The sequence below is a fragment of the Folsomia candida genome, unplaced genomic scaffold (genome assembly GCF_002217175.1).
Source record: "Folsomia candida strain VU population unplaced genomic scaffold, ASM221717v1 Fcan01_Sc007, whole genome shotgun sequence".
In the NCBI taxonomy this organism is placed as follows: domain Eukaryota; kingdom Metazoa; phylum Arthropoda; class Collembola; order Entomobryomorpha; family Isotomidae; genus Folsomia; species Folsomia candida.
In genome coordinates this window covers 4,123,915-4,148,966 of record NW_019091199.1, presented here as the reverse complement: position 1 = coordinate 4,148,966, position 25,052 = coordinate 4,123,915, and the positions used below count along the sequence as shown (strand labels likewise).

Genomic DNA, 25,052 nt, shown 5'->3' with positions numbered 1-25,052 from the left:
AAATCGCACCCAATATTTAAATAGACAACAATTCATCAATTTATTGATTAACTAAAGATATTATAAAACTATTTCAGCCGCGAGCTTCATTTATTTCTAGAATCAATCGTTTAAAACAAAACAACCAAATTTAATCAACTCTGAACAAGAAAATCGTGATATTTATTTGTATTATTTGGACAACATTATAAAGTGTAAGGTAAATTGTTAATTGATTAATAACGTAAATGTCCTCTGTATTAATAGGACAGGAATGAAGCCGTACTAACCTATCATTATGATTATATAGATATAAGTATATATGTTTGTTTGAATTGTTAGACCAATAGACAGCAATGAAGTGGACTTAACTTTTTTGAATGAAAGATCATTTATAGGTAAAGACTACTCACTATTACATTTAACAGTATAGTTTGTATTCATAATTATGAACCTAGTTAGTGAACTTAGAGTAGAGTTAACCAACTCGACGTTTATAAAATAAAAGAAATGCCAACATTTCATTTGTCAGTAATAGAAATAAATCTACTTACTCTAACGACAAAACAAACCTTATTTTTTCTAGTCATCATTGCTAGCTCGGTCGGCCTCAGCATCTGGAGAGCGGTCTCCGTTCTTTTCGAGGGACTTTGAACGACTTCTAGACCTCGACTCTGCACGGTCTTTACTGGGACTCCTTGATCGGCTCTTATCCCTGAGAAAAATACATAACAATATTATTATAATACGAAATCAAGTTATTGTGTTCATTGTTTGTACCTTGATTTAGACCGACTGTGGGACCGAGATTTGGATCTTGAAGACTCCTTCTTCTTCGTGACTGGGGACTTGGATTTATCTCGAGAGTCACGAGACCTGCAACATGGAAGTAAATATGTTACAAATAGTCGATTTGCAAACTTACTGCATGACAACTATTGACTAAAATCTAAAGATATATGCTCAGTACACGTTGGGTATGTGGTCATCAATTACTTCAGACCCGAAAGATGAATCATCATTTGAATGCATTAACTATGAACCTAGTTAAAAATCGAACGAAGACATAAATCAATGATCAAGACCAACTTACTTAGAACGGGACTTTGAGCGGCTCTTGCTTCTGGACTTCGACTTGCTCTTTGACCTGTTGATAAAAGAAATACGTATTATTCAGTATTTTCGCTCGCTAGTAAAGTAATAATAAGGTAATTATCACTTTTATTAATTATGTACCTAGATCGAGACTCGCGACGACGTGAGCGTGACCGGGAACGAGAGCGCGAATGGCTGGAGCTGCGACTTCTCTTTGATCTTCCACCGCCGCGTCCTCGGTCTTCAACCAGGCGAATACGCCGTCCATTCAAATCCGTGTCATCAAGCTTGTCCATAGCAGCTTTCATGTCCGAACCACTAGCAAATTCCACAACTCTGCAATGACAAACATACAATAAGTTATACTGTTATCCGTTGACACTTTATGTCCTAACAAAGGAATGCACGAATAAGGTGTTACTCTTACCCTTCATTTCGTCGCTGTTTGTGGGCATCAGCATAGGTGACCTCGCCAGCTTGGCGCATGTAGTCTTTCAAATCCTTGAGTAAAAAAACAGAATGTAAAAACTGGACCTGCAAAAGGAAACCCCAGCTGCCCCACCCTCCCCAACATCATCTGGCTCATCGTCATTAGACCCCAACGCTCCATCTGGCCCACCAAAAGCCTTCTTTTCTCCCCACTAGTAGTGTGCCCCAGGGTGGGACGACAGGCGACTTTTTCATTCAGCCAGGGGAAATTGACGAGCATCATCATCATCATCATTGACACTTTGACACAGAATGGTGAGAAAAGTTTCGCACCAGGTCACGGCTCGTTCAAATGTGACTGATTTGGATTTTCGACGAATGGGATGAAGGATGAACTAATGGAAATGGGACCCTTGGATGGAGGCTCTCCCCCTATCTCACATTTGGATGGACATGGACTGGTCAGGATGGAATGAACGAGACCCAGTTCGTTCGTAGGTCTTACGCCAATAGTGCAACCCGATAAAGAAGGCTTGGCCCATCTTTCCAATACTCGTCATCGACATGGCATGGCTCATGGGTCTTTAGGCATAAAAACAGATATCCCATTATTTTAACAATCAAAAATCATCTCACCACTTTGAACTCTCTCTCTCTCTCTCTCTCTCTTTCTTTCTATTCTTTGTCTCGTTGGGTTGTTTGTTTGTCGTCTATTACCACCTCATTCTCACTTGAAAAACTAATTTTGACACATTATTGTTATTATCATCGTTATCTGCAAGTGTGTTAAAAATAATGAATAGTAATATTTAACTGCCAACCGTTACTCAATTGGATGATATACTAAACGTGTGTAAATAAATTTACTAAATATAAAAGACAACATAACAAAAAACCTCGATCGACATTTTACATATCCTTTTATCTATTCTCTTTCTCTTTAGTGTTCTGCTGTTTAAAAATGGAATTATCTGTCATTGCATTGGTGCACTCACTGCTACATATTCCTACGAAGACAGAGTTAGATGGATGGATACATTATAAAAAGGGTGTTACATTAAAGTGTTTTGTTAGGGTCTCCAGAAAAAAGGTGTTATATGGGTACAAGAGTTAGTTAATCTTCTTTCATTGAGCGTTCTTCAACTTATTATTCTAGTGCCTGCCTAAGTGCCTATGATTATCTTAAACATCAGGAAATGTGTACATATGTTATATATTCATGAACTCGAGCTAGCTATTATGGCTGCGGTTTGATGATTTATAAATAGTTGTCTAAAAGGTGCCCCTCTTCCTTCAAATCATGCCTCCTCTCCTCGCTAGTTTCATATCGCTTGGACTCGAGGACCCTGATAAATTATATTGTTGCAGTGGCGAGAGTATAGGGAACCAACTTACCTGCCACGATACTCGACTCGACAAGTTCTCGACGATGAGGCGGTACTCGGTACGAGTGGGGGGACCATATCTGCTGGGATCATCAAAAAAAATCCTTGATAGAACACTTGCCGAGAGCACATGTTGCTTGATGATTTTTTTAACTATGTATTTGTCACCTTGTGTTGTTACCGTCATCGCGACTACACATTATGACAGAAATAAACCATTATCAAACTCGAATCAATGAATGAATTCACAAAACAATTGAACAGTCTCCTATTTGTTAGAGCGACAGTGTTCACGTCTACAACTTGGAAGATATTTATGAAACTTACTTATCCGATCCACGAGGAGGTCCTCCTCGACCACGATCACCACTGCTGCGACCTCCGCCGCTGCTTCTGCCGCCCCCACCTCCTCCACGTCCATCCCTGGGCACTCCTCGGGCACGCTCGACAATCACTCTACGATATTAAATGAGCAACCTTATAGTACCCATATTGTCACAAAGAACTATATTATGTGAAAATTAATATTTATTGAGTCTTACCTTTCTCCCAGCAAATCTTTTCCATTCAGCTCGTAGACCGCATCATCAGCATCCCTGTAGTCATCAAACTCCTGCAAATGTACAACAAATATCGATGATAAGCAAAGTTCAAATACCAAATTTTTTGAATATATTTTGCATTCAGTATTATATGCTCAGTACACGTTGGGAAAAGGAGTCATCAAAATCTCAGACCCGAAAGATAAGGATCATCATTTACACATAATACATACGAACTCAAGAAATTGAGAATCAATACTTTTGGTATTGCTACCAACAGTAAGTCAATTTTAGTCAATAAACAAGAAGAGAAATCGATACTTACCACAAATCCGTATCCATTTTTGATGAGGATGTCCCTAATTCTGCCGTAGCCCTTGAAGAACCTCTCCAGATCCTTCTCCCTTACCCCGTAGGGAAGCCCACCAATGTAAACCCGAGTTCCACCCATTCTCAATTAGAAAAAAAACCTTGTAAGTTTTCGAAATTCCGAAATTCTGCAAAAAAAATGCTCCAGCCAGAAGGATTGTAGGAGTACAACAGCGTATTTAGAGGACGTGAAGTGGAGTGAAGGAGGAAAGGGCAAACTTTATCGGCTTCTCCAGTCAAAGGAGAACGCATCGCCTGTGCCGCCTTGGTTTCCTCAGAGATGGCCGCCCCGTCCTGCTCACAAGTATCACAGGAAAAGGAACCGCATAGAATTTCAAGCCGCCGACGGCTAAAAAATGTTATTATTCCTTTCTTGCATTTTGCCTGGCGAATGAAAATTTGACTCAAAATTTTGAAATAGTTGGAAAATTCAAATTGTTCAGTTCGTCAGTAGCTTTGTGGTACGAGCAAGAAAGGGCGGTGGTCTGTTTATTGTAAGGTGAGCCAATTATGCAATATTCGTAATATTTCGTATACCATTATCAATCATATTTATACACGTGTGAATTTGTATTATAATTATAATTATGTTGTAATTTTGACTATTCAGACATCAAGGCCATTATTCAAACAAATTGAAACATACAAGAAGAATTAAAAGGAATTAATTTGCAAGGCATACAGAAAGGTAAGTAGTCTTGAACGTTTTCTAGCGTTTCACATTTTTAGAGAAAGTTTGAACTTAAGTGTTTAATGGAAATAATAATTATCAAACTTGTTAAATAGGACTCGGTTATTCTAGGACCTTCCAACATGTCGGTGGACGTGATTCCCAAAGATCTAAGAAACTTGCGAGCCTGTCTGGTCTGCTCTCTGGTGAAGACATTTGATCAATTCGACATTGATGGATGTGAAAATTGTGACGATTTCTTGCATATGAGGGGAAATCGAGAGAACGTCTACGCCTGCACAAGTACCAATTTCGACGGAATGGTTGCAGTAATGAGTCCTGAAGATAGCTGGGTGTGTAAGTGGCAAAGAATCAATAGGTTTACAAAAGGCATTTACGCCATCAGTGTTTCCGGAAAGCTCCCTGGTGGAATTGTTAGAGAGATGAAGAGTCGAGGAATTGCTTACAAGTCGAGGGACATGAGCAAAAATTAGTAATCGTCTTCGTGTCGTGTTCAAGATTTCGGATAGTTGTTGACTTTTTGACTGACTTTAAATTTATATTTTGTGTTAGGTTGTTATAATGAACAAAAGCTGCATAATCATGAAATTTGAAACGTTTTTGATTATTAACTGGTTAAACTATCTGTTGACGGTGATACTAGTATCACGACTTTTTGTATTATATATTATATTATGATTCATCACGATTAATAAATCCAGTTTGTTTGAAAATTCGAAGTAACACTACAATTCGACTGTAATCAATTCAACATAATCTTTTTAAAATGTAATTGTTGCTATACACATATATCGGTTTTACGCCACATTAGCTTCTTCATTTTGATTTGTAGAGGAGTGATTTTAGTTTCAGTCCTTTATAATTTTTGAACCAGCTAGTTGTAAATATACGTTTTTGTTTGCCCATAATCTCCTTAATGATCCCTGCGCAGGGGTCGCAGAGATCTATGGATTTTGCAGATGTCAGCCGCTTCTCCAAAGTCCCACGATGGTGCCAATCTAAGATAAAGATGGAATCTCCCTTTAGGGAACTTGACTCATGTTTGGGAAGAAACAATGCGATGAATTCAGTCGTGAAAATTGCTCCAATTTATTCTGCAGAATTAACTGGCATCTGCGAACCTCCATCGTTGCAAAAGGACACATTACAAGCTGTATGGAAAGCAAAGTCTCGAAGGCAAGAAGTTGATGATCGGTTGAAGGAAACTGTAGCGCATGCAGACTTTGTAATATTATAATCCCATTTTATGACACATTATGTATGTACTCATATTAGGGTTACGAAAGATGATTGTTGTAATTATTTCTGTGTACTGTATGTTTTAATAGCTGAAACAGCAACTGAAGCAAGTGAAGGAGGAGATTGAGAAAATATCCAGACAGCTTGAATCTCCAGACTTATTCTTAGAATTTGAAGTAGACGATCCAGCCGAGTTTTTGGCGAAAAATAACCTTGAACTACAACAACTACTTTTAAAGTGTGTTGGCGAAGAAGAGAATTTAGCAGTGGAGTTGGAAAATGCACAGTTAGTACTCGATACCCATTTTCCCGTAAATTTGCCTAATTTTTAAGATACTTGAATGTTTAAAATTATAATAGTCGACAAGTTTGGGAGGCAAGAGTTGCAGATAATTTGCTGGCAGTGGACGTTGAACGCACGTTAACTCCTGCCATTCAGGCATACGATAAAAGGAAAGAATTTATGGTACAAAAGAGGGCGTTTCGAGAAAAGCTCGCAACACAAAATGCTTCACGGTTGCAATCAAAATTTTTTCATACTGCAATGAAAGCCGTGGTAGAGTCAGATGCAGCCAAGATGAAAAGGAAAGCTCAAATAACACAGAAATTACAGGGAGCGAAAGAAGGACGGAAGCGAATTGAGCATCATCTCAAGAGGACTATGCAAACTCTAAAAGACCAAAAGTTGCTTCAAGTTTGTGATCTGCAATTGAAACAGGATCGGCAACACATGTTACTTTCTAATCTCAAAAAAGAAATTGATGAACAACGAGATGCACTGGAAGTAAAAAATCAGGCACGGAAAAAACGACTACAAAACATTGCAGAAGAGAAAGATAGGATTCGACAAGAATTTTTTAAACACGGAAAAAATCCATACTTTGTAGAACATCTGCTCGTCATTGTAGACCGTCGTGCAGAACTCCACCGGAAAATATTGCAGAAAGAAACCGAAAGACTTGTTCAACTACAGAAAGTTTATGAAATTACAGAAAAAGCTAAAAAAGCAGAAGAATTGAATAGACAGAAATGGGACAAATTCTGGGCTAAACAGCTTTCTGAAAAGAAACGCAAAAATGGGCTGAAAGAAGCTGCGTTACTTCACAATGAGGATGACAAAAATAAATCTGAAGTCAATTACAAAGTCAAGAATGTCAATTCTGATGGTAATCTCACTACCAGCGAGGTCCCTTCAACCACACCAATTATTGTGCCCCCTCATGTAGATGCCGCACCGCATGAAAAGCACATCAAACAACATGATGCAAAAGTCAGTACCTCTCGCAAAGAATCCGGTTTACAAAGAACGGATTCCGCTACATCAATCGACCATGAAAAAAATTCTTCTCATTTTCGTAAACCAAGGGGGAGTGTGGGTGCAATAAAAACAATTGACGGGATTCATCAACTTTTAAAATCTGAGACACAATAATAAAAATAGTTGTCAACAATAATTGTTGTTTTATTCAAAACTCTCCGTTCAGATTTCAAGTTATAAACGAGGATCCATACACATAATTAGAGAAATAACTAACAGCGTTAATCTTTAAATGTTTATAACCTTCTTATAATCACTTGTTCTGAAGATTACATTTAGAGTAGTAGTAATAATAATAATATGTTAGTTTGTAGTAACTCATTTGGTTTCATATTAGTGGTACTAGTAGTAGTAGTATAGTCAGGATCGAGAAAGCTGTGTGTCACATATATTTAGTTGGTAGTAGTAAATAGTAGTACATACATAGTATTACTAATTAATGATATAAGTTTAACAGCAACAACAAACATTGAATGTGATGTGATTTTCGTTTGTCTGCTCGTTTTGGGCTCTTTATTAATCATGATCCGTCGCCTTCTTTTTTAGTGCCAACTCAGAAGTATAATTTAGTAATGAAGTAAGTAATCATGAACATTAAAAACTTGTCAAGTTTAATTAAGACCTATTGAAATTCGTATTATTTTTCTATCACACAAGTAGTTCCAGTAATGTGATGATTTAACTTGTCTGTTTCGACCCCTTGCCAAAGGAGTTGTTTGGATTAGTACTACGCCACGTATGTAAAACCATCTAAAACTAAAGTGGGGGTTTTACGGAAGTTACATAAATGCGTACGGAAAGTGTAAAAATTCAGACTATTTTGCTCATATTGTGATCAATACCCTACAAAATTCTGTTAATTGCGATAATTGCATATCATCCGCGTCAGGGTTATCTGTATTTATGTAGAGCATTCAATTATGCATGCTATTTATGTATAATAGGCTACAGTTGGTTGAATTGAGACTGTCAAAGTTCAGGTTTATGTACGTAATAGTAAGAATAAATTAATCAGTGTTAATCCCATCTGTCAAAATTAGGGCCATAATAATATGCATATGAATACGTACGTAGGTAATATCTAATCTATAATTTCTTGACGTTCCACTGCTATAATCACCAATACGTAACATGACCAACTCAGCATAATACGTAATTAGACGTTTGTCGGTAATGTCCCCTGTAATCCTACCAACTACCAAATCATATCCAACATGGAGCAAGAATATGAAAAAATAAAAAAGAAGAGAAAATTCTACTACGTCTAAATTTGTATGTATGTATAAGAGCTGGCAAGATGATTTCTTGATTATTGTATACTTTTAGTAAAGAAATGTTTGTGGCATACATAATTAATCATTAGGACCAGAAAAAGCATATTTTTCTGGATGAAAGGCTTCCTATATTCCAGGCTAGTCTTAGTACGTTTGAAGTTTATTTTTATTATGCAATTCAGCAGCACTCCGTCATCTTTGATCGTCTATTGCGACGACGACGACGACGAATCACTCGTGATTTAATCGTTTTGGTTTGCATAACACAACTTATTTGATTTGGTAGTAAATTTTGACTACCTAATCAAACGAATGAAAACTGTGGGTTTTGTTCTGGCTGAAGAAGATAATAATGGATCTGTTGTGGGTAACGGTGACATCGTAGTTTAGGCAATGACTTTATATTATTCGTTGATTGCGTGACCTTTAAGGAAAGTGGAAGATTGCGTAAGACAATATGTGTATGTATATATTTCTGTTGCACACGGACTTGCGACCTACATACATTGACAGAGATACGACATCGTAACAATACATGATTGACCAAGAAGAAGGAGTGGAACTAAAATACGTTGAATAATGTGCCAGCTAGCTAAATCTAACTCTGCAGTTGTACGACACTAGTCAGGTCGCGCGACTCTAGTGCTTCTACATGCGCTGCTGTTTTTGGTGGGGAAAGGCGAGTGAAGAAGAGCAAGAAGGAGGAGGAGGCGACGAGGGAAGACCTCACGGCTAAAAATGCCACAACTATCCTAGTGATAAAGAATTGAGAAAGTGCTTGATGAGAAGGATATTCACAACTGTGATTGATTTGATTTCGTTATTGAAGGATCTGGTATTACTATTTACTATGTATGTATGCGGCGAATAATGCCCATCGGATCTGGTCTTTGGTCCCATGTCCATTCGGACCCCTACCCACCCACGCCTCAAATCGTCTCAAACAATTCGTGACTTGGGCACAGACGCAAACTTGAAAGGCGTACTAGGCGACGTTGGTGAGCATGCGAGAAACATGGGTCGTCGCGGGCTAGCGACTGGTGGCGCGGTCGTACCAGTGGTGGTGGTGGTGACGGTGCCAGTGATAAAGGTCCAAATTCATGTAGCTACAGGTTGGTTGGTAGAAGAGTCCGTTGGTTGGTGAATAAATGTGGTTGGTGGTGACCAGCACTATTTGTTAGCTTAATTATTATCGTTATGTTGGTAGTAGAAGTACTACTTGACAATCATGTTTCAAGAGGAGATTAGTTAAAAAAAGTAAAGGTTTAGCATGGTAATATTATCTTAATATTCAATCAATGAATCCTTATGTCTTGCTAGAAAAACTCGAGTTTGGTAACGATTACAGACACAGCAGACTTACGACTAGTGAATTATATTTAAGTACTTGCTAGGTTGATTAATATGATTTTGTCTGATGATATTATATGTATTTCACGGGAGCAGGACCATTTAGTCATCCATTGTGCCCAAAAAGTGCATATTATCATTGTATCAAAAGAAGAAAATGTTCATCACGTAAATCACAGATAAACTCACGATTTATCCTTCTCCTTCCCATTTATGGGGTTCGGCTTCGGCACTCCTGCGGGCACAAATAACACAAAATCATTAGCTCAGCCGCACCCCTCCGCCTCCTCACAGTACATCAACAGCTTGTAGCAAACAACTATTTACTATCGTGGCCAACTTTCACCGCGCAGAAACCACCTTCTCCATCATGTCCAACCAATTGTGCAATCGCATATGCACATAAGTACAGTACATATGCATATGCAAGCCTCTGTCTGTGGAGGGGATTGGTGAAAGTTGGAGAAAGCCTCATTTTTTGTGCGGTGAAAGTGTTCCACATTTCCATTGAACATTGACACTAATTATTGAGACCAAACAGACATCCAGAGCAAACACACGTTCAGTAGAAGTAGTGGAAGACATGGCACAATGATGATGGTAAATATGAAAAAAAAATATCCACTGACCACTACTAACAATTAATAATACTAAAAACAGGAAATGGACATTGGGCAGGGAAGCGCATGTTGACTGTCGCCGATTTTGACCTAAATGTATGCCACGCCACGCACCCCACCCACGAGGAATCCAACCACATTTTATTATTGGACTGAGACATGATTGGTTTCGTGGTGGTGGCAGCTAAATAATTCGGGCATCAAATGGCTAATACATAAAGTGAGACCGAGACATAAAATCTTTACTGTTGTGAAAACAAGGGTGAAAATGAAGGACGTGTGCAATAAAACCAAATTAAAATAAGCTCGTAAATGTGAACGCAAGCGTGTGCGTGTGTGTGTGAAGAAAAACTTGTTCAAGTGTGATACTTATTAGTTAATTAGTATTTTTTTACTCGTTTTTTGGAGTCTAACAAGTCCTACGACGACTGGAAAATAATATAGAATATGTAATGCGACAAGTGTACTACGCGTATAAGGCATACATACATGATTTTTGTTAAATCAGGGAGAAAGTGTTTTGCAAGGCGTATACAGTTATTATAGTTCTGCTACATTTAAGACGTACTTCTTACTAGGCTTGTATGATACCAGGGACATGAAAATACATGCCCCCTGTTTTGGACATTTATTCTAAAATTAGCGGGAGGGGGGGGGGGGGGTTAATTTCATCGGTAAGTTCCCTAAACTTGGGTATCTCTAAGGATAAGTACTTCATACAATAACTACAATAATTACCTTATTGGTTGTTCTTATTGATGGTTGATACTTGATAGACATATGTATGCATTTATGCACATGTAATGCTATTAAAGGTGCAGATGAGTCATTCGGAAATTAAATGACAATCACAGAAGCATTGCAAAAATATTTAGCAGATACATATTTTATTTATGTCTACGGACGGATAGCAACTATCAGCAAGTTGCACTCACAGTTGAGCAAAGGGGAGAAGCTATTTATCATTGTACGGCAATACGAAGCATAATTAATTATGCATGCGAGATACATATTTAGCAACTACGGGTATTACCGAAACGATGGTATTAGAAGCATCAAGAGCAATGTGACTGAGGCTACGGAAACTACAACAGGTTTGCGGAACAAGAAGACGAGAGAGAAATAAGTAAGACGATAAAAGACGAACGAGACGACGAGGATAAAAGAAAAGGATACCTTCGTCGGCAAAGAAAACTAAGAAAGAATGAGAATTTATTGCTGTTTGGGCGCTGCAGCGCTGTTTTGTCCTCCCTGACGGTCTTGTTGAGCTCGATTCCACGCCTTTTTCATCGCTATTCATTCCCAATCCCATAATATCAGTATATCAGATAACACATCATGTTATGGTTGTCATACATTGTTCTTATCAAAAAGGGTGATGATGCCAATAAATAATGGTGCCTGGTGTGGGTGTGTGGGTAAAAAAGGAAACTAATGACAGTACAAATAATAATAATAACCCAACTGCATGGTTTTCCATCCAAGGACTAAACGCATTCACTCAAGTTCACATTCACACACAACTCGCATAGAAATTGAGAAATTAGTGAATAAGAAATAGCAGTCACACCCATTTGTAAAGATGTTGCATGAGGATTGTGGGAGTCGAGAGGAATTCAGCTCATACCCATTTTCGGTGTTGATAGAATATCTTTACTACTTGGATTATTCTGCTTCATGGCGTTCACCCGCCGCGCCCCCGGAACCCCGCCCACCGGCCCCGTCGGAGGACCCGTGGGAACACCTGGATGGTGCGGAGGGCGTAAAGTCTCCACCTTCACGACAACAAACACAACCATTATATTCCATACCGTAACGTTTCAATAACGATTATCTCATTATCACAAGCAATAATTATTAGGCTGTCAAGACTTACAGGAATCACACGTCTTCGTTTCTTTGGAAGCTTTGCTCGCGCCTGTTCAATTAGAAAGTAGAGTTTCACTTTACAACATACGTACGTACGAGGCTAGAGGGAAACACAAGGTTAAACGTTGCTGACCTGCGTGTGGGAGTAGTACATGGCAAAGTTGGAGACAATGACAGGAACAGGAAGAGCTATATTTAAAAAGGTCACCATTAAGGCGATGATCTGCATTTCCATATGTTTACAAAGTTATGCAAATGTCACTGACCAATAGTGAGCACACCGGCCAAAGCACAAAGAGCTCCGACCAACATTCCGACGTAGGTTTTTGGCGTCTGCGACATTAAAATACAAGGTATTTAAAAAAGCCTGTTTAGATGTGATGGAATTTTGCGTGTCATTGCGTACCATGTCCCCGTAACCCACAGTGGTCATCGTGACCAACGCCCACCAAAGACCTGGTACAATGTAAGTAGGGATTTTTATTTAAATGCAGATTTACAATTACTAAATTAGGATTACTGACCTAAAGGAATGCTGTTGAAATCGTTCTGCGGATTAGCTTGCAAACGCTCCGCATAATAAACTAAACCTGTTGAGACAAATGCAATAAAAAAAATTAGTAAAATGTACTTGGCTTATTAGTTTTATGCCATAGCCTTCGTGTGTTAACTACTCACTTGCAAATATAACGATGCCCAGCACCAAGAAGAAAAACAGAAGGGTCAATTCCTTCGTCGAAGCTCTGAATGTCTGTAAAAATAGTTTTATGGTTAATTAAGTCGTCAATGTTCGGAAGATACGACAGTTTCACGCGTGTGCTCATACCTGCATGAGTATCTTGAGACCGGATGAATGTCTGGTGAGCTTAAAGAGCCGCATGATTCTTGAAATTTAAAATTTAAAATTGATAGTTTTCAACGTTTTTAATCAGACTGATAAACTGTAATAATTAATAATTCAATTTATTTACCTGATGATGGAGAAAAATTCGAGAATGTCGGCCTGTACAAGAAATAATTATAACATGAGTTAATTTGAGAATTGAATCGAATCATCAAATCGTGGTCCCGTGTCGGTCAATGTTTCAGCGAATGAGGCTCAGAACAAGGACAAAGAATAAAACTTACATTCTCGAGATGGGAAGCGAACTTCTGGAGAATGAGATCTGGAGGGAGGTAAAGATCGAGTAAGTGTTCCGACATGTCATAAACTTTATTAACGCCGTGTACGACATACCGATGTAGAAGGAGAGGGTGGCAATGTAGTCGATGACGTTTACAGATGCCCTGATAAACTGCCACTTGTTGGGAGAACTGATAAATCGAACCAGGATCTCAAAGGTGAACCAGGCGTTACAGACACACTCGATCTGGAAAAAATCGTCGTTATCAGATATTTATAATTTTGAAAAGTCACTAGCAAATCAGTTTTGGAATAAATAAAAATCACATTTCACTTACCCAAAAAAATGCGGCGTGTGCATTTGTCCCTTTTTTATCTAATGTCCACGCAGTCCTGTTCCTATTTGTTTTATTAATTCAAAATGTGATTATAACTCAAAAACATCAAGTGGATTACTTCATCATTGTTTTGCTTATTCATGTAAAAACGCGAATAAAAATACGTATGAAAACTTGGCGTACCCTGCGGTGTGCACGGTAATATTCCTTATATACGGTACCCTCATGTCTGGATGCGTTTTCAGGCAAAATGATAGAATGGATATACAGATGAAGAACACTGAAACAATCCCTATTATCTGCAATTACACAATAATTACTCATTTACACATCGTCATCATCAGCCCTCATTTCATTAGCAGGGATACGAGATGTATTTATGTGTCGTGGGATAGATCTCTAGTGCATGTGCAGCGACAGAATATCCGGTTTGGCCAAAATGTAATGATATAACCGTGTTTTAACTCTTCCCTGCTTGCAATTATACGGTCCATCATTATTACACAACTATTAGCTTTGGGCCAACATGTAAGGACATATCTGATCACATAAATCCTCTCTCCTTCGCTTTCTCTCTCTCTCAACGAGTTCGTGACGACGCATCATTCCACAAAAGTTTGCATTTTACATTTGTTTGCCAAAACTGGGAGGGAGCAGGGTGCCAAATGACCAATTTATTACAGACTTGTCATTTAGTCGATATTGATAAACGGGGGTGAAAGCAGGCAAAAAACCGGGTGGTAGATATTTATGCAAGGAAGCTGCGAGGAACTCACTTTGGCAGAATTAGAAGAGTAAGGCTCGTCAAACAGTGACCTGTAATACACATGAAAATATGTTTAGCAAATATACTTCAGGATGACTTACAAAAATTGTCGTGTCCCATAACATACCACAATTTGGGCTTGCAACGTTGCCACCAGCTCAAGTTTCCCGACATGTAATCATCCTCAAAGCCAAATTTTCTAGCTAATTCTTCGTCTGAAGGCTTATCTGTGTCTAAATCTAGGCGGTCCAGCACTGCCAGCGTCTCCTGAGTGTCTCGATGCTGTCAGGGAGGAAAACACGTACATAAGTATGATTACCCGACTTGACACGATATGCTAAACAGGGTCAGCAAGCATACCTGTGTGTACGTCATCCAACAACAAGGTCTAAAATTGAAGTAAAATAAAATATATATAAGGTGGTCAGAAATACAGCATTAATTTATTTAAAAGAGTTCTGCATGAACGATGTACGTACTCCACTTGGTTCGAGTCCAGTCCCCAGAACTCCAACTCTTCTTCGAACAGGGGGCCACACACGTCCTGAGCAGATCATGTTTGTTTTTCAATTATAACTTTGGCATTTCAAACAGAAGTTCGGTGCTGGAGGAGTCATTATGCACAAATCTATGGACAATAAATTGCACCAACTCACCGTTGGATAATGCAGCTTCCCCGTACGATAATAATTCAGCACCTAAAAAACATTATTATCATATCGTTAAAGATGCATTTCCAATTATATATTTCACATTGTACAAGTTATTATTTGTACGTTGCTCAAAATTTTCAGTGTGCATGCGTAAAACAATTTCTAAAGTGGGATAAGACTTGCTTCACAGGCTGCATATTTATGTACCAAATTGTGCACCCGATTTGCGAGAAGCTGTGCACTCACGTCATTTATTAGGTGTATGCACCAGAGGAAGTATGAATGTACGCTTTATGAAAGAAACGACCAAAGAAAATAAATAAGATCTTCTTTCCAAGAAGGAGACGCGACGAAATGTTTTCGTAATCTGTGAACTCGAGTAAAACTGCACGTGCAAGCCTGTTAAAGTGCCGTTCCGTCAAAACTGTCAAAAGTTAGTCAACTGGAGGAGAAGAATGCATGGAAATTTCAACAGGATTTTTTACCCCATTTGTCATTGCTAATGTACGAAGAGCAAAATATTCAGGTGCGGGATAAAACCGACACTACAATTAATAAGCCCACGTACCCAATTTTTATCCTCATCCTCCTAAACGACGTACTCATGCTAATCTCTCAAAGTTGGAAGAAAAATGCAATGAATGAATCCAAACATGAAACAAATTTACTTTTTTGCGGAGGAGGCTTAAAGTCCTTGGGATACGTGGGGGCAACCTACCGCTGCAGTTACTACTGCTTTGGGTCGAGTGGCACTATGTGCTCACCCGTAAAGCATCTCACCCTTCTAAAAGAAGAGCTGCTTTCTCGGATGAATTGGGCCGGAAGCGTTCTACGTACATATTTCTGAGCTTAGTTTTGGACGAGGGCGGTGATGTGATGCGGAATCTGCTCTGCTTCAATTTCATCAAGCGAGAAGGAAAGCAAAGCAAAAGGAAATAACTCGCTGCTTTCCATCGTCACAGCCGACGAAGAGTTTGCAACTTCTTTAACTTGACCCAGATTTGGGAAAAACTGGGCAATAAATTCGGTCTACAGTTTGCTTTGATGTATTCCCCACTTTGATGGGGGCGGAATGTGCATCTTTTAAATTTTATATGGTTTCTTCTCACACAACCATGTGCAGTGTAGTTCATATCGCTATTGAGCTTTTTTAGTGTGTTTTTTTGGCATTCGAACGGTTTATTTAAAATGTGCTTTTGATTCTCCGTCGGCCTCTTTATTTACTGAAGTTTTTCTCGTAATTTGACAAGTGTTGGAATAACTCACTTGTGCACATCTAATCTATATCTTATCATCATAATAATCATGAACATGCATGCTGACAAGAGAACGTTGGGTGCAGCCCAGCTTGTTAATTAAAGTCACCTGTCCAAAGACCCCCGGATGACGGTCGAAGAAGTACTCGTTGAGGATTGGGTCATAGTTGGCGAGAGCTTCTGTTAATCTGGAAAGCCTCGTAGCAGGAATTTTCTTTAACGAGAATGGAAAAGCATGTGTTAAGCATTTATTTATGGAACTTTATGTTGAACTATGCGATGCAGTTTTTACCTTTAACGTGGCTTTGTACGTTTCGTGGCGTATGCTGCAAATATAGACGAAGCCAAGTTAGCATAATTTTCATATCTGTCGTTGCATGTCGCATTACACATTATCGACTAATTCTGAAGGTCTAGCAACAAATGTCACCGCTTATTCTTACCCCCCCACGTTGAGCACCACCCGATTTTCCGCGTCCATATTCACATTCATCCTCCTCGTTCACCTCCTGCGGAGGATGGCGAACTAACCTGCAATTAAAGCATATTTATAGATTTTTCCAATGCAAACTCCACTTTATGAGTGGCCATCATTTTTATAATGATCATAAAAGCAGCCATACGCGCAGAGAAAGTGTCCTGCCAGATGAGTTTGTAAAACATGTATACCCGTTGGACATACACATAATGACATATCATTTCTCTTCTCCTCCCCCCAAGAAAAATAGAAAAAGGCTGAAACATTATTTAGGTCACTTATTCTGCCCTCTTAAAAAATGTGTGTTATGTAATCTTCTCACGTTCCCAGTTGTTTGTCAGTATCAGTGTTTTAAAACATACAATCAAACCGAGTAAAGTATGTACTTGTGGAATGCATACGTGCAATAATAATCTGCTCTGAAATCGGCCATTCGCCACCCATCGTTTCTTGCCAAAGTTCTAAAAATGTGTTTTATTACTTGCCACTTTAGTTTATGTCAAAAAACACATGTCACACCTTTTCAGCTTGGCACCACTACACGCGTACATACTTTCGTACCATTAGGCATCATGTTTAAACCATGCAAGCATCATTTTTTTACACTTGTTTGTATAAATATGCATGGATAGTCCGTATTCCTTTCTGCCTTCCGTCTTTCCTAAAAGTTTTATCCACTTCGCCTTCAATTTTTTAGCTTCATGTGGGGTTCGAGAATATTGAAAAATGATGTTTTTGTGTCGTGAGGTGACAATCTTGACTTGAAGCAAAGTCATGAGACACACGTCTTCTTGAGGTTAGTTGAGCCTGACCCAAAAATATGAGAGCTCGACCTGTCTGTCACAATTACGCTAAATTTCTTTCCTCCCGCAAATCCATTGGATTTCCTCGGATTCGGAATTGGGATCGGTCGCTCCTTATTAGCATCACTAGCCGTCTACTTTACGTAATGGAATGCCGTATGCGAAAAGTTATCGCGGCGGCGGTGTGTGTCGTGGCACAGAGAAGAATGACGGCTCCTTCTACAGACACACACACATTGGTATCGACTCGAGGAAATTGAGACCAGTTATCAAATTCGTAAAATAAACAAGGAGGAATTTTGCTGGCGTGGGAGGTGTGACCAAAATAATTGCTAAAATAAACTTTATGAACTGCTAAACTAAACCTGCAAAATATTTATTTTTTGAGATAGTTCAACGCTTTCATGTTAGATCGAGCAGTTTGAGTGTGTGGCATTTTGGGAAAAATATTGCATAACTGTTCCTCTGACCATGTTATTAAAAAAATTGCCGTGAAGGGAAGAATTGTATTAAAAATTGATGTTCCTATATCCGTTTTGTACACGCACGTAGAACAACTCGCACCTCAAAAACGAAGGGCGAAATAAGGATGGAGTGGATGCCAGGCTTGCCACCGCACCTTCGCCATTCTCGCTCCCCTCCTTCCTTCCTTCCGTCCTTCTTGCTTTCCTCGTCGTCACGTCAATTCATTGAAATTGCAGAGCCACACACCACCACACAATATGTGAGCCAAAACGTGAACAAAGTGGCAGAACCGGGTCAACCAAGCAGTCGTCGACTACTTTCACACACACACAGGTATCGGAGAGAGAAAGCAGTTTTTCCTAGGCTGCGCTCCTCCACCGTCATTTCCTTCGTGGCGTGTGATGTGTGGGACCCACTTCCACTTTGTATTTCGTCCAATTGTTATTCTTTCCTTTTCTGCTCGGGACACACGATGGTGTGGGATTGAAAGCAGCAGTTTCACTCGACCCAACACTGCCAAGACTCTGCCAAACCACCCACCCACCATCAATTCCTACACTTGGGCTTCAAACGGAAACTGGATGACTAACAACATGACCGGTTTATACTCTATCCGACCGAGGAGATAGTACATAGAACAAGAGCCAGCCATATCCGCGTATATGAGGGCAAACACGGGGAGCGTTTCGAAATTACAGGATACAATCGTTGATGGCCTTGTTCAATAAGACCTCAAGTTGAGCAGTGGGGAGTATCAAAAGCGGAAGACAAAGGGCCTTTGTTCTCATCCATAAATTGTCTGTTTATCCAATCACAAGTAGTCGAAGGAATTGTTCCTTTTCGCTACGAAATCCACTTGTACGTACATAAATACCTATCTGTACGAGGTTCCCTGGCTCTGCCGGTGGTGGTTGCGTGGTTGGTCGGCTTATGTTAACGCCGATGGTTTACGTACCAAAGTAATTACAATGGGCCAAACAAACGTCAAGACCAGTGGAATAAATGACAAGCAGCGTCAATCTAAAATACACAACATTGAATCCTCGCCCTATGAATAATGCCACCACGAAACCCGGGAGCTTACTATTTATGTCCATATGTACTGGTGGATGAAGGGATTGGTCGGGCTCGGGCGGAATCTGCATGTTATTGAGCATATTAAATGTAATAAAGTACGTAAGTAAACGATTAGTGTGCATGTATTTCATGCTCAATAACTTCACGTGGCATTTGAGTGGCTACACATTTGGTACGTACGAGTGGAGGAGAAATGCAATAAAATAAATATTGTGGTAATTTCAACAACGACCAAATTCCGGGTATTTCAATGTAAATAAATTGCATACAAATTGTGGACTGGAGCCATGTATAATGCAGCTGAGCGCTTCCTTCTCGCCACAGCACGGCCACAAGCACCTTTCTTTCCCCCTGTGCTCCACACACTTGTCCATGGCTTACAAGATTGCGAAAGAAAGCAAGTGCTCCCCGCTCACCCCGTCAGCCAAGGAACGAAGCAAGTGAACCAACTATTGCCTCCAATTCAATTGGGTGCATGTCACAATTTGAATGCGATAGGATTTGGATTGGCTTTCAGTCGGATTTGTTTTTGCGCCTCGTTTTCTTAAGCTTTCTACAAATTCAAACTTTCTCTCGCTCCTTCAGAGCCGTCTGAAAGCCTCTCAATGTATGAACTTGCTCCTTCTCAGAGTCAATTAAAGAGGAATATTATATGGGATCCAGAGCAGATTTGGCACATTTTGGGCGCTATATGTACACATATAATACGAATGTTGGCGAGGTGGTGGAGAAAGTCCGCCACTCACACAGTTTAATTTATAAAATTGTGGGCAAAACATAGGATTGGATTCTCTCCGTGTGCCACCTTTGGTCCTTGGGTAATAATATGTTCTTGTGGCATTGGAATTATTTCTGGTGCTCGTCAGAGTTGCTACATACGAGTAGATGAGGAGGAGGAGGAGGAGGAGGGAGAAATGGGATGGGAAAGAAAGTGGTAATTATCCTGGCGTCAAAAGAGCAAGGAACATGATGGATTGCTCTTTGCCAATTCCGTCCAATTCCTCCTCTCTCTCTCCCACTTTTGATTTCCTCCTTCCATCTCAGCTTCAACTCCACTTTGCTTAACCAGCTTCGGAATCTACGACGCGATCGGAAAGCAGCCACTGTTGAACTTCGACCAGTGCTACCACATTCGTACGTAGGTCCACATGCAGAGCTGAGAGCACCGGTTGGCTCTTTCCCTTTGGATCGTTGGCTGGTTGGCATTTGGCATCTTATTGATCTCCCTCCAGCCAAGATGGCAAAGGGCATATGCACAACTGGACCAAATATCTACGTGCTAGATGAATGGCTAAATTGTCCAGGTACAAAGTGCTCCATAAATAAACGACCCATAATGCATAATCATTTCGTAGACGTCTGAAAGTGCATGAGTGGGACGACGACGTCAAGTGTGTGTTTAGGAGAAGGAGCTGAAATGGATATGTGCTCACCAGAGTTAATTTCGCCAATCCCGACGCCGATGAGGATGGAGAGAAAGTTAGCACCCACTTGTGAATGAAGATGATGTGGAGACGAGTAATTGTCACCTTTCACTTGCACCACCACCACCACAACTACCACCAAACGACCAATAAACACCTCACAAACTGTCCACTCGATTAGGTTCCTCGCTCACCCACTAATTTAGGGTTAGGAGGCTTTTTGTCTGAATTTCATCCTAACTGTCATTTTATCGCCCGTCATCGCACCAAGTCACGAAATCAACCACTTCCATCAATTCAACACCACCTCGTCGTCGACTTCCAATAACGGCTTAATGTCCTCCACTTAAGCCATAATTCGTCCGTCAAAGAGAAAGTAAGAGTAATGATGGTGCTCCTACTCGTGGTCCTTCCCAAACTCGGCTGCTGACATTTCTTGTCGTCTCCCTCAAAACATGACATCAATAATTAGTTGCCGTCCTCTCCTGCTTCTTCTTCGACAGCCTTTTAATTGAGCCACCAAATTCCTCCCGAGAAATGACGTGCGTTGACTCTGGTTGAGTGAGACGACCGTGACGACAGCAGCTGCAACAACAACAAGAAAACATAATTACTCGAGAGAAAGCATGACTCGCTGGGCAAACGTTCACGAGCCTTGAATATACAGGATAGACAACTGTTGGACAAAATAGCCAACCAGGTGCCAGGTGGTGAAAGTCTGGCACGGGGAAAGTTGTGTCTCCATTTATTTAACGACTCTCTGACCAACCTCCTCCATGCATCCAGCAGTGTATGGCACTAATACCACCACAATTAAGCAACAAGCACGATCGTGATGAATTAGCCTAATGGTTAAACAATGACGCTGCCTCCGAATAAGAGTATACCAGCCAATGTTAACCAGCATAATGTTAATACTACACTTCTGCCATGTGAGGACGCCATATCTGCTCAAACTTGGGAGAGAATAAATGAAAATGTCAATTTAGATAAGCCTCGAAGAAGGTGTGTTGGACATGGTCAATTTTGCAGGGAGCTCATTTCCTCAGAATACAACTTTGCTCCTGTCTGGTCGAGTGAGATACAAGAATGACTTTGGTGAGTGAGACGGACATACGGACAAAGCGAAAGTTGGTTGCAGTAGTTAAGTCACCGGACAATCCCTTTCTGATGAATTAAGAAAGTAGGAAGGCGGGAGAGGGCATGTCATTCTTGGAAGTGGATTTAGGGGGATTTCCGTCCCTGTGCTGATTATGATCCAGCGAGAAGAGGAATATTGCGATAGTTTATCCCATTACTGCTCAGCCCATTATACTCGTTCGTGTGTTGTTATATCTCCCTCTCCACCAATCCAATACTTATCACGGTTCACTGATCCTTCAGTAAAAGTCACACTCGCTCCTACTCTTTCAGCTTATACAGATCTGTATGTGCGTCCAACCGTTAATCTCCTTATGGCCAAACTCACCCAGCAGCAGCTCATGCCGTCGTTGGCTGAGTTGTGAACACGGGTTGTGAAGAGTGGAGAAGTCGTCTTCTTGGTCTTCTTCATCTCTGTTTACTCTCATAAGTCCAGACTCATTTCCGACTGACGTTGTTGGATTAATCGAAAAAATAAGATGAGCTACAACACTTGGCCACTCGACGTTCGCCAATTTCATCCATCCCTATTTCTTCAAAATGATTGGGTTTCACACTCCGTGCATGCAAACATTCGTGGAAAAGGAGAGAAAATGGAGGAAATAAGTTTTCACTTTCTTTCAAGTGTTTGAGAGAAAAGAAAGTGTTCCTCGTCGCCCTATTTACTCCGAGTCGTTCGGGGAGGAAGGAGTGAAGGGACTACTCGAGGCAGAATGGAACTTCGTCCTCCTGGAAATATGACATGGGCGTTATTATTTCCGCCAAGTAATCCGTTAATCTGATCAAATAAGACAAACTGCCAATGTCACCTCCAGTCCACTTCCCAATGATCCACTCCAACAATACTTAGGAGTCCTACCCCATGCACCAACTAATCAACTCTGGTGGGCTCATGAACTTTGTCCCACTTTCACAAATAGATCACTACAAAACAACAACGGTCTGCTGCATGTCGGTAGTATTTTCTATCAAGTGAAATATTAATTGCAATTTGCCGTCATGATTGACCACTTTGTTCCAGTTTTTTTAAGCCGGCACGCATGTATTGGGCGGAGAAAGCTAGTGGAAACTGGGGAAAGCAGTGTGAAGAAAGTAGTCCATCGTCGTAGGCGGCAGGAGGATAATGCATAAAGTGGCAGCGATTGCGATCATGGAGTGATTGATGTGGACATCGGTCACAAAGTTGATAGTGGATGGATGGAGAGGAGCTGGTCGTCATCACTCAGTCAGCACAGCAGCAGTGTGGCCACTTTCTCCAACCGTCCATGTCCATCCGTTTCACCCACTTAGCCTGCTCCCCTCCTGCCTCTCACGTAATGCTGTTCAGCCTCAGTGTGTGTGTGTGTGTGCTTGCTTGCTTACTCAACTTTGGTTACAAAGTAAACGAAGCCAAGTAAGTACAATTGACAAAAGAGCAAATAAATCTAGCTCTTTAGTTAACACATTGATTTTATGAGGAGAGAGAGACAGTCTCCATTATTAATATGGATTATGGACACGCGGACACTTTCGCCACCCTTTGTTCCCTCTCATATCTCTCTGCTAAATATATTTCACTCGTCCATTGTTCTCCTCCTCCTCCTCTTATCTTAACCACTCTTAAGGCACCCTTGTTGTACATTCTTACGTACACACTGCCACTCACTACTTGTGTGTTGTACAATTCCATGCTTTAGAGAAACGAGAGAGGCAATAGAATTAAAAATTAAGCAGTTTTTCTTCAAACCTCTTCCACCGCAAGTAACAGGTCAGGTTTGGAAGTGGATTTTTGGCATGAAAAGATTGGTAGTGCTTCTTTAGCAATGCAATGTAACCCAGCCCTGGGCAAATATTTGAACATTCGCTTTATTACTCACGAGAAGCAAGAAATTCATTGTAACTCGAGACGGTTGGACACGGACTGGTGACACAAGTTAACCACACCACACACAGCCGAGTGTCCATGTGGACAAATGTGTCGATAAATGGCTACTGGATTATTTGCCACCAATCATCAACTTATTTATGTGCACACCACACCTTCTTTTGCCTTGCATTGATTCCTCCTCTATTTGTGTACTTTTGGGGCTAATGCTATTGTTGGGGAAAGTAATCAACCTTCACCACCACGACCAGCATGATTCACTATGTAAAAAAGGCTGACAAACATTAAATGTCAATATTGTCACTCTACCTGTAACATTTAGTATTCCGACGACGACGACGAATGAATCAGGAACAACTTGGTCGTGTAGTTTCCACTGCTTTCACCCACTTTCACTTTTCAGCAATGAGATATTTTTGACATTTTCCTACTATTTGGTATCACCACTTGGGAGACACGGGTATTTCCTCGCTCGGGGCAGTCAGCGCGTGACCTGGACGTGTTGTTGTCGTTGGAAGTCGTGGTAGGTGGCGAATTGAGAAATGATAAGGAGTTGAGTGAGAATGGCGAGTGGTGGTGGGAGGAGGAGGAGGAGGAGGGTGACACACGACCACTGCTGATCTTCTTCTTCCTCTGCTGACATCAGAAATCACATCACAACCAAGTAGGTGACCACAAGGCAGGTAAAGAGAGAGAGAGAGAAAGAGAGAGAGAGACTGGAGAGAGAAAAGGCTCACTCACATCTTCGAAATTCCTCTCACGCCCCTTGGAATTCGAAATGTGATTAGATTCAAATGTTGATGATGATGGTGAGATGGTGGTGAGGGAGGAAAAACGGCCTGCAGCACTGAACAATCTGCTCCATCATATCGCAGTGATAGCTTTTAACCTGTAGATTTTGTTGGCATTAGCTCTGGGAGGCGCTCACTGCCACCACCGGGGATGAATTGGAGAGTGGTGTTGGGCGAGCATTTGGTTGTTTGATTGGTTTGGTGGAGAAAGTGAGAGAGAGAGAGTGAGAGAAGGAAAGTGCGGAAAGAGGGACAATTAGTGGCCACCCTCTGGTCGAAGGAATTAGTGGAGACTGGGAGGAGGAGGACTGAGACGAGGAATAGCAGAGGAGGAGGACGTCGTAGAGAGTGAGTAAAAGTATGTCTTTTTAGTGAACAGTTACAAAGAGAGTCTGCTGGTAAATTTGTGGATGGCAGATTCCGATCACCCATCAACTAATGGTGAGAGAGAGTGAGAGAGATCTTGTGCTCGGCCTATGCCCAGCTCTTCTTCTGCCATTCCTCTCGTACCGTCGTGGAGTAATGTGCATGAAAAGAGAAGTGCCAGCTCGGCAGTCGGTGTCGGCGATGTTGGCGATGGTGGTGGAGTGGGGAATCGATTCATACTCACTCACTGCAGGTGAAATGGAACCACATTCAACACTCAGCCGACGACATGAGGAGTGAGGAGAAGGGGGCACTTGCGCCGCTCCTTCCCCACAAGCACGCGCTTGC

The 25,052-nt window shown here is 40.7% G+C and overlaps 3 protein-coding genes and 1 long non-coding RNA gene across 7 annotated transcripts; 2 read left to right on the top strand and 2 right to left on the bottom strand.

Moving 5' to 3' along the window:
• Positions 1–19: 19 nt before the first annotated feature.
• LOC110851985 (serine-arginine protein 55) lies at positions 20–4,025 on the bottom strand. 4 transcript variants are annotated; one of them, XM_022099934.2, is made up of 10 exons: positions 3,756–4,025; positions 3,431–3,501; positions 3,216–3,344; positions 3,057–3,080; positions 2,899–2,971; positions 1,502–1,575; positions 1,216–1,410; positions 1,073–1,126; positions 760–855; positions 20–694 (listed from the first exon to the last, which is right to left on the bottom strand). In XM_022099934.2, the coding sequence occupies exons 1-10, from the start codon at positions 3,879–3,881 to the stop codon at positions 562–564; spliced, it is 975 nt and encodes a 324-aa protein (XP_021955626.1). In that variant the 5' UTR covers positions 3,882–4,025; the 3' UTR covers positions 20–561. The 4 variants fall into 4 exon arrangements, with proteins under 4 accessions (XP_021955626.1, XP_035709549.1, XP_021955628.1 ...); XM_022099936.2 differs by having other exon boundaries at positions 22–694; positions 2,899–2,968; XM_035853656.1 differs by lacking the exon at positions 3,057–3,080 and having other exon boundaries at positions 2,899–2,968.
• Positions 4,026–4,125: 100 nt separating this feature from the next.
• On the top strand, positions 4,126–4,440 carry LOC110852239. The gene is made up of 2 exons (XR_004835269.1): positions 4,126–4,298; positions 4,410–4,440. It is a non-coding gene; the product is annotated as an uncharacterized LOC110852239 (long non-coding RNA).
• A 518-nt stretch (positions 4,441–4,958) lies between these two features.
• Positions 4,959–7,322, top strand: LOC118436168. Its single transcript, XM_035853654.1, has 3 exons — positions 4,959–5,715; positions 5,819–6,015; positions 6,090–7,322. Exons 1-3 carry the CDS (start codon positions 5,407–5,409, stop codon positions 7,159–7,161), a joined length of 1,578 nt encoding a protein of 525 aa, XP_035709547.1. The 5' UTR covers positions 4,959–5,406; the 3' UTR covers positions 7,162–7,322.
• Positions 7,168–24,825, bottom strand: LOC110851948 (potassium voltage-gated channel protein Shaw). The gene is made up of 25 exons (XM_035853655.1): positions 23,857–24,825; positions 20,553–21,128; positions 16,740–16,827; positions 16,589–16,622; positions 16,406–16,510; positions 15,044–15,085; positions 14,867–14,931; positions 14,748–14,775; positions 14,515–14,669; positions 14,398–14,437; positions 13,805–13,920; positions 13,622–13,682; positions 13,398–13,530; positions 13,289–13,326; positions 13,132–13,163; positions 12,987–13,044; positions 12,839–12,911; positions 12,685–12,750; positions 12,567–12,616; positions 12,427–12,493; positions 12,294–12,349; positions 12,168–12,209; positions 11,919–12,066; positions 11,468–11,583; positions 7,168–9,906 (listed from the first exon to the last, which is right to left on the bottom strand). Exons 3-24 carry the CDS (start codon positions 16,787–16,789, stop codon positions 11,504–11,506), a joined length of 1,539 nt encoding a protein of 512 aa, XP_035709548.1. The 5' UTR covers positions 16,790–16,827; positions 20,553–21,128; positions 23,857–24,825; the 3' UTR covers positions 7,168–9,906; positions 11,468–11,503.
• Positions 24,826–25,052: the final 227 nt, after the last annotated feature.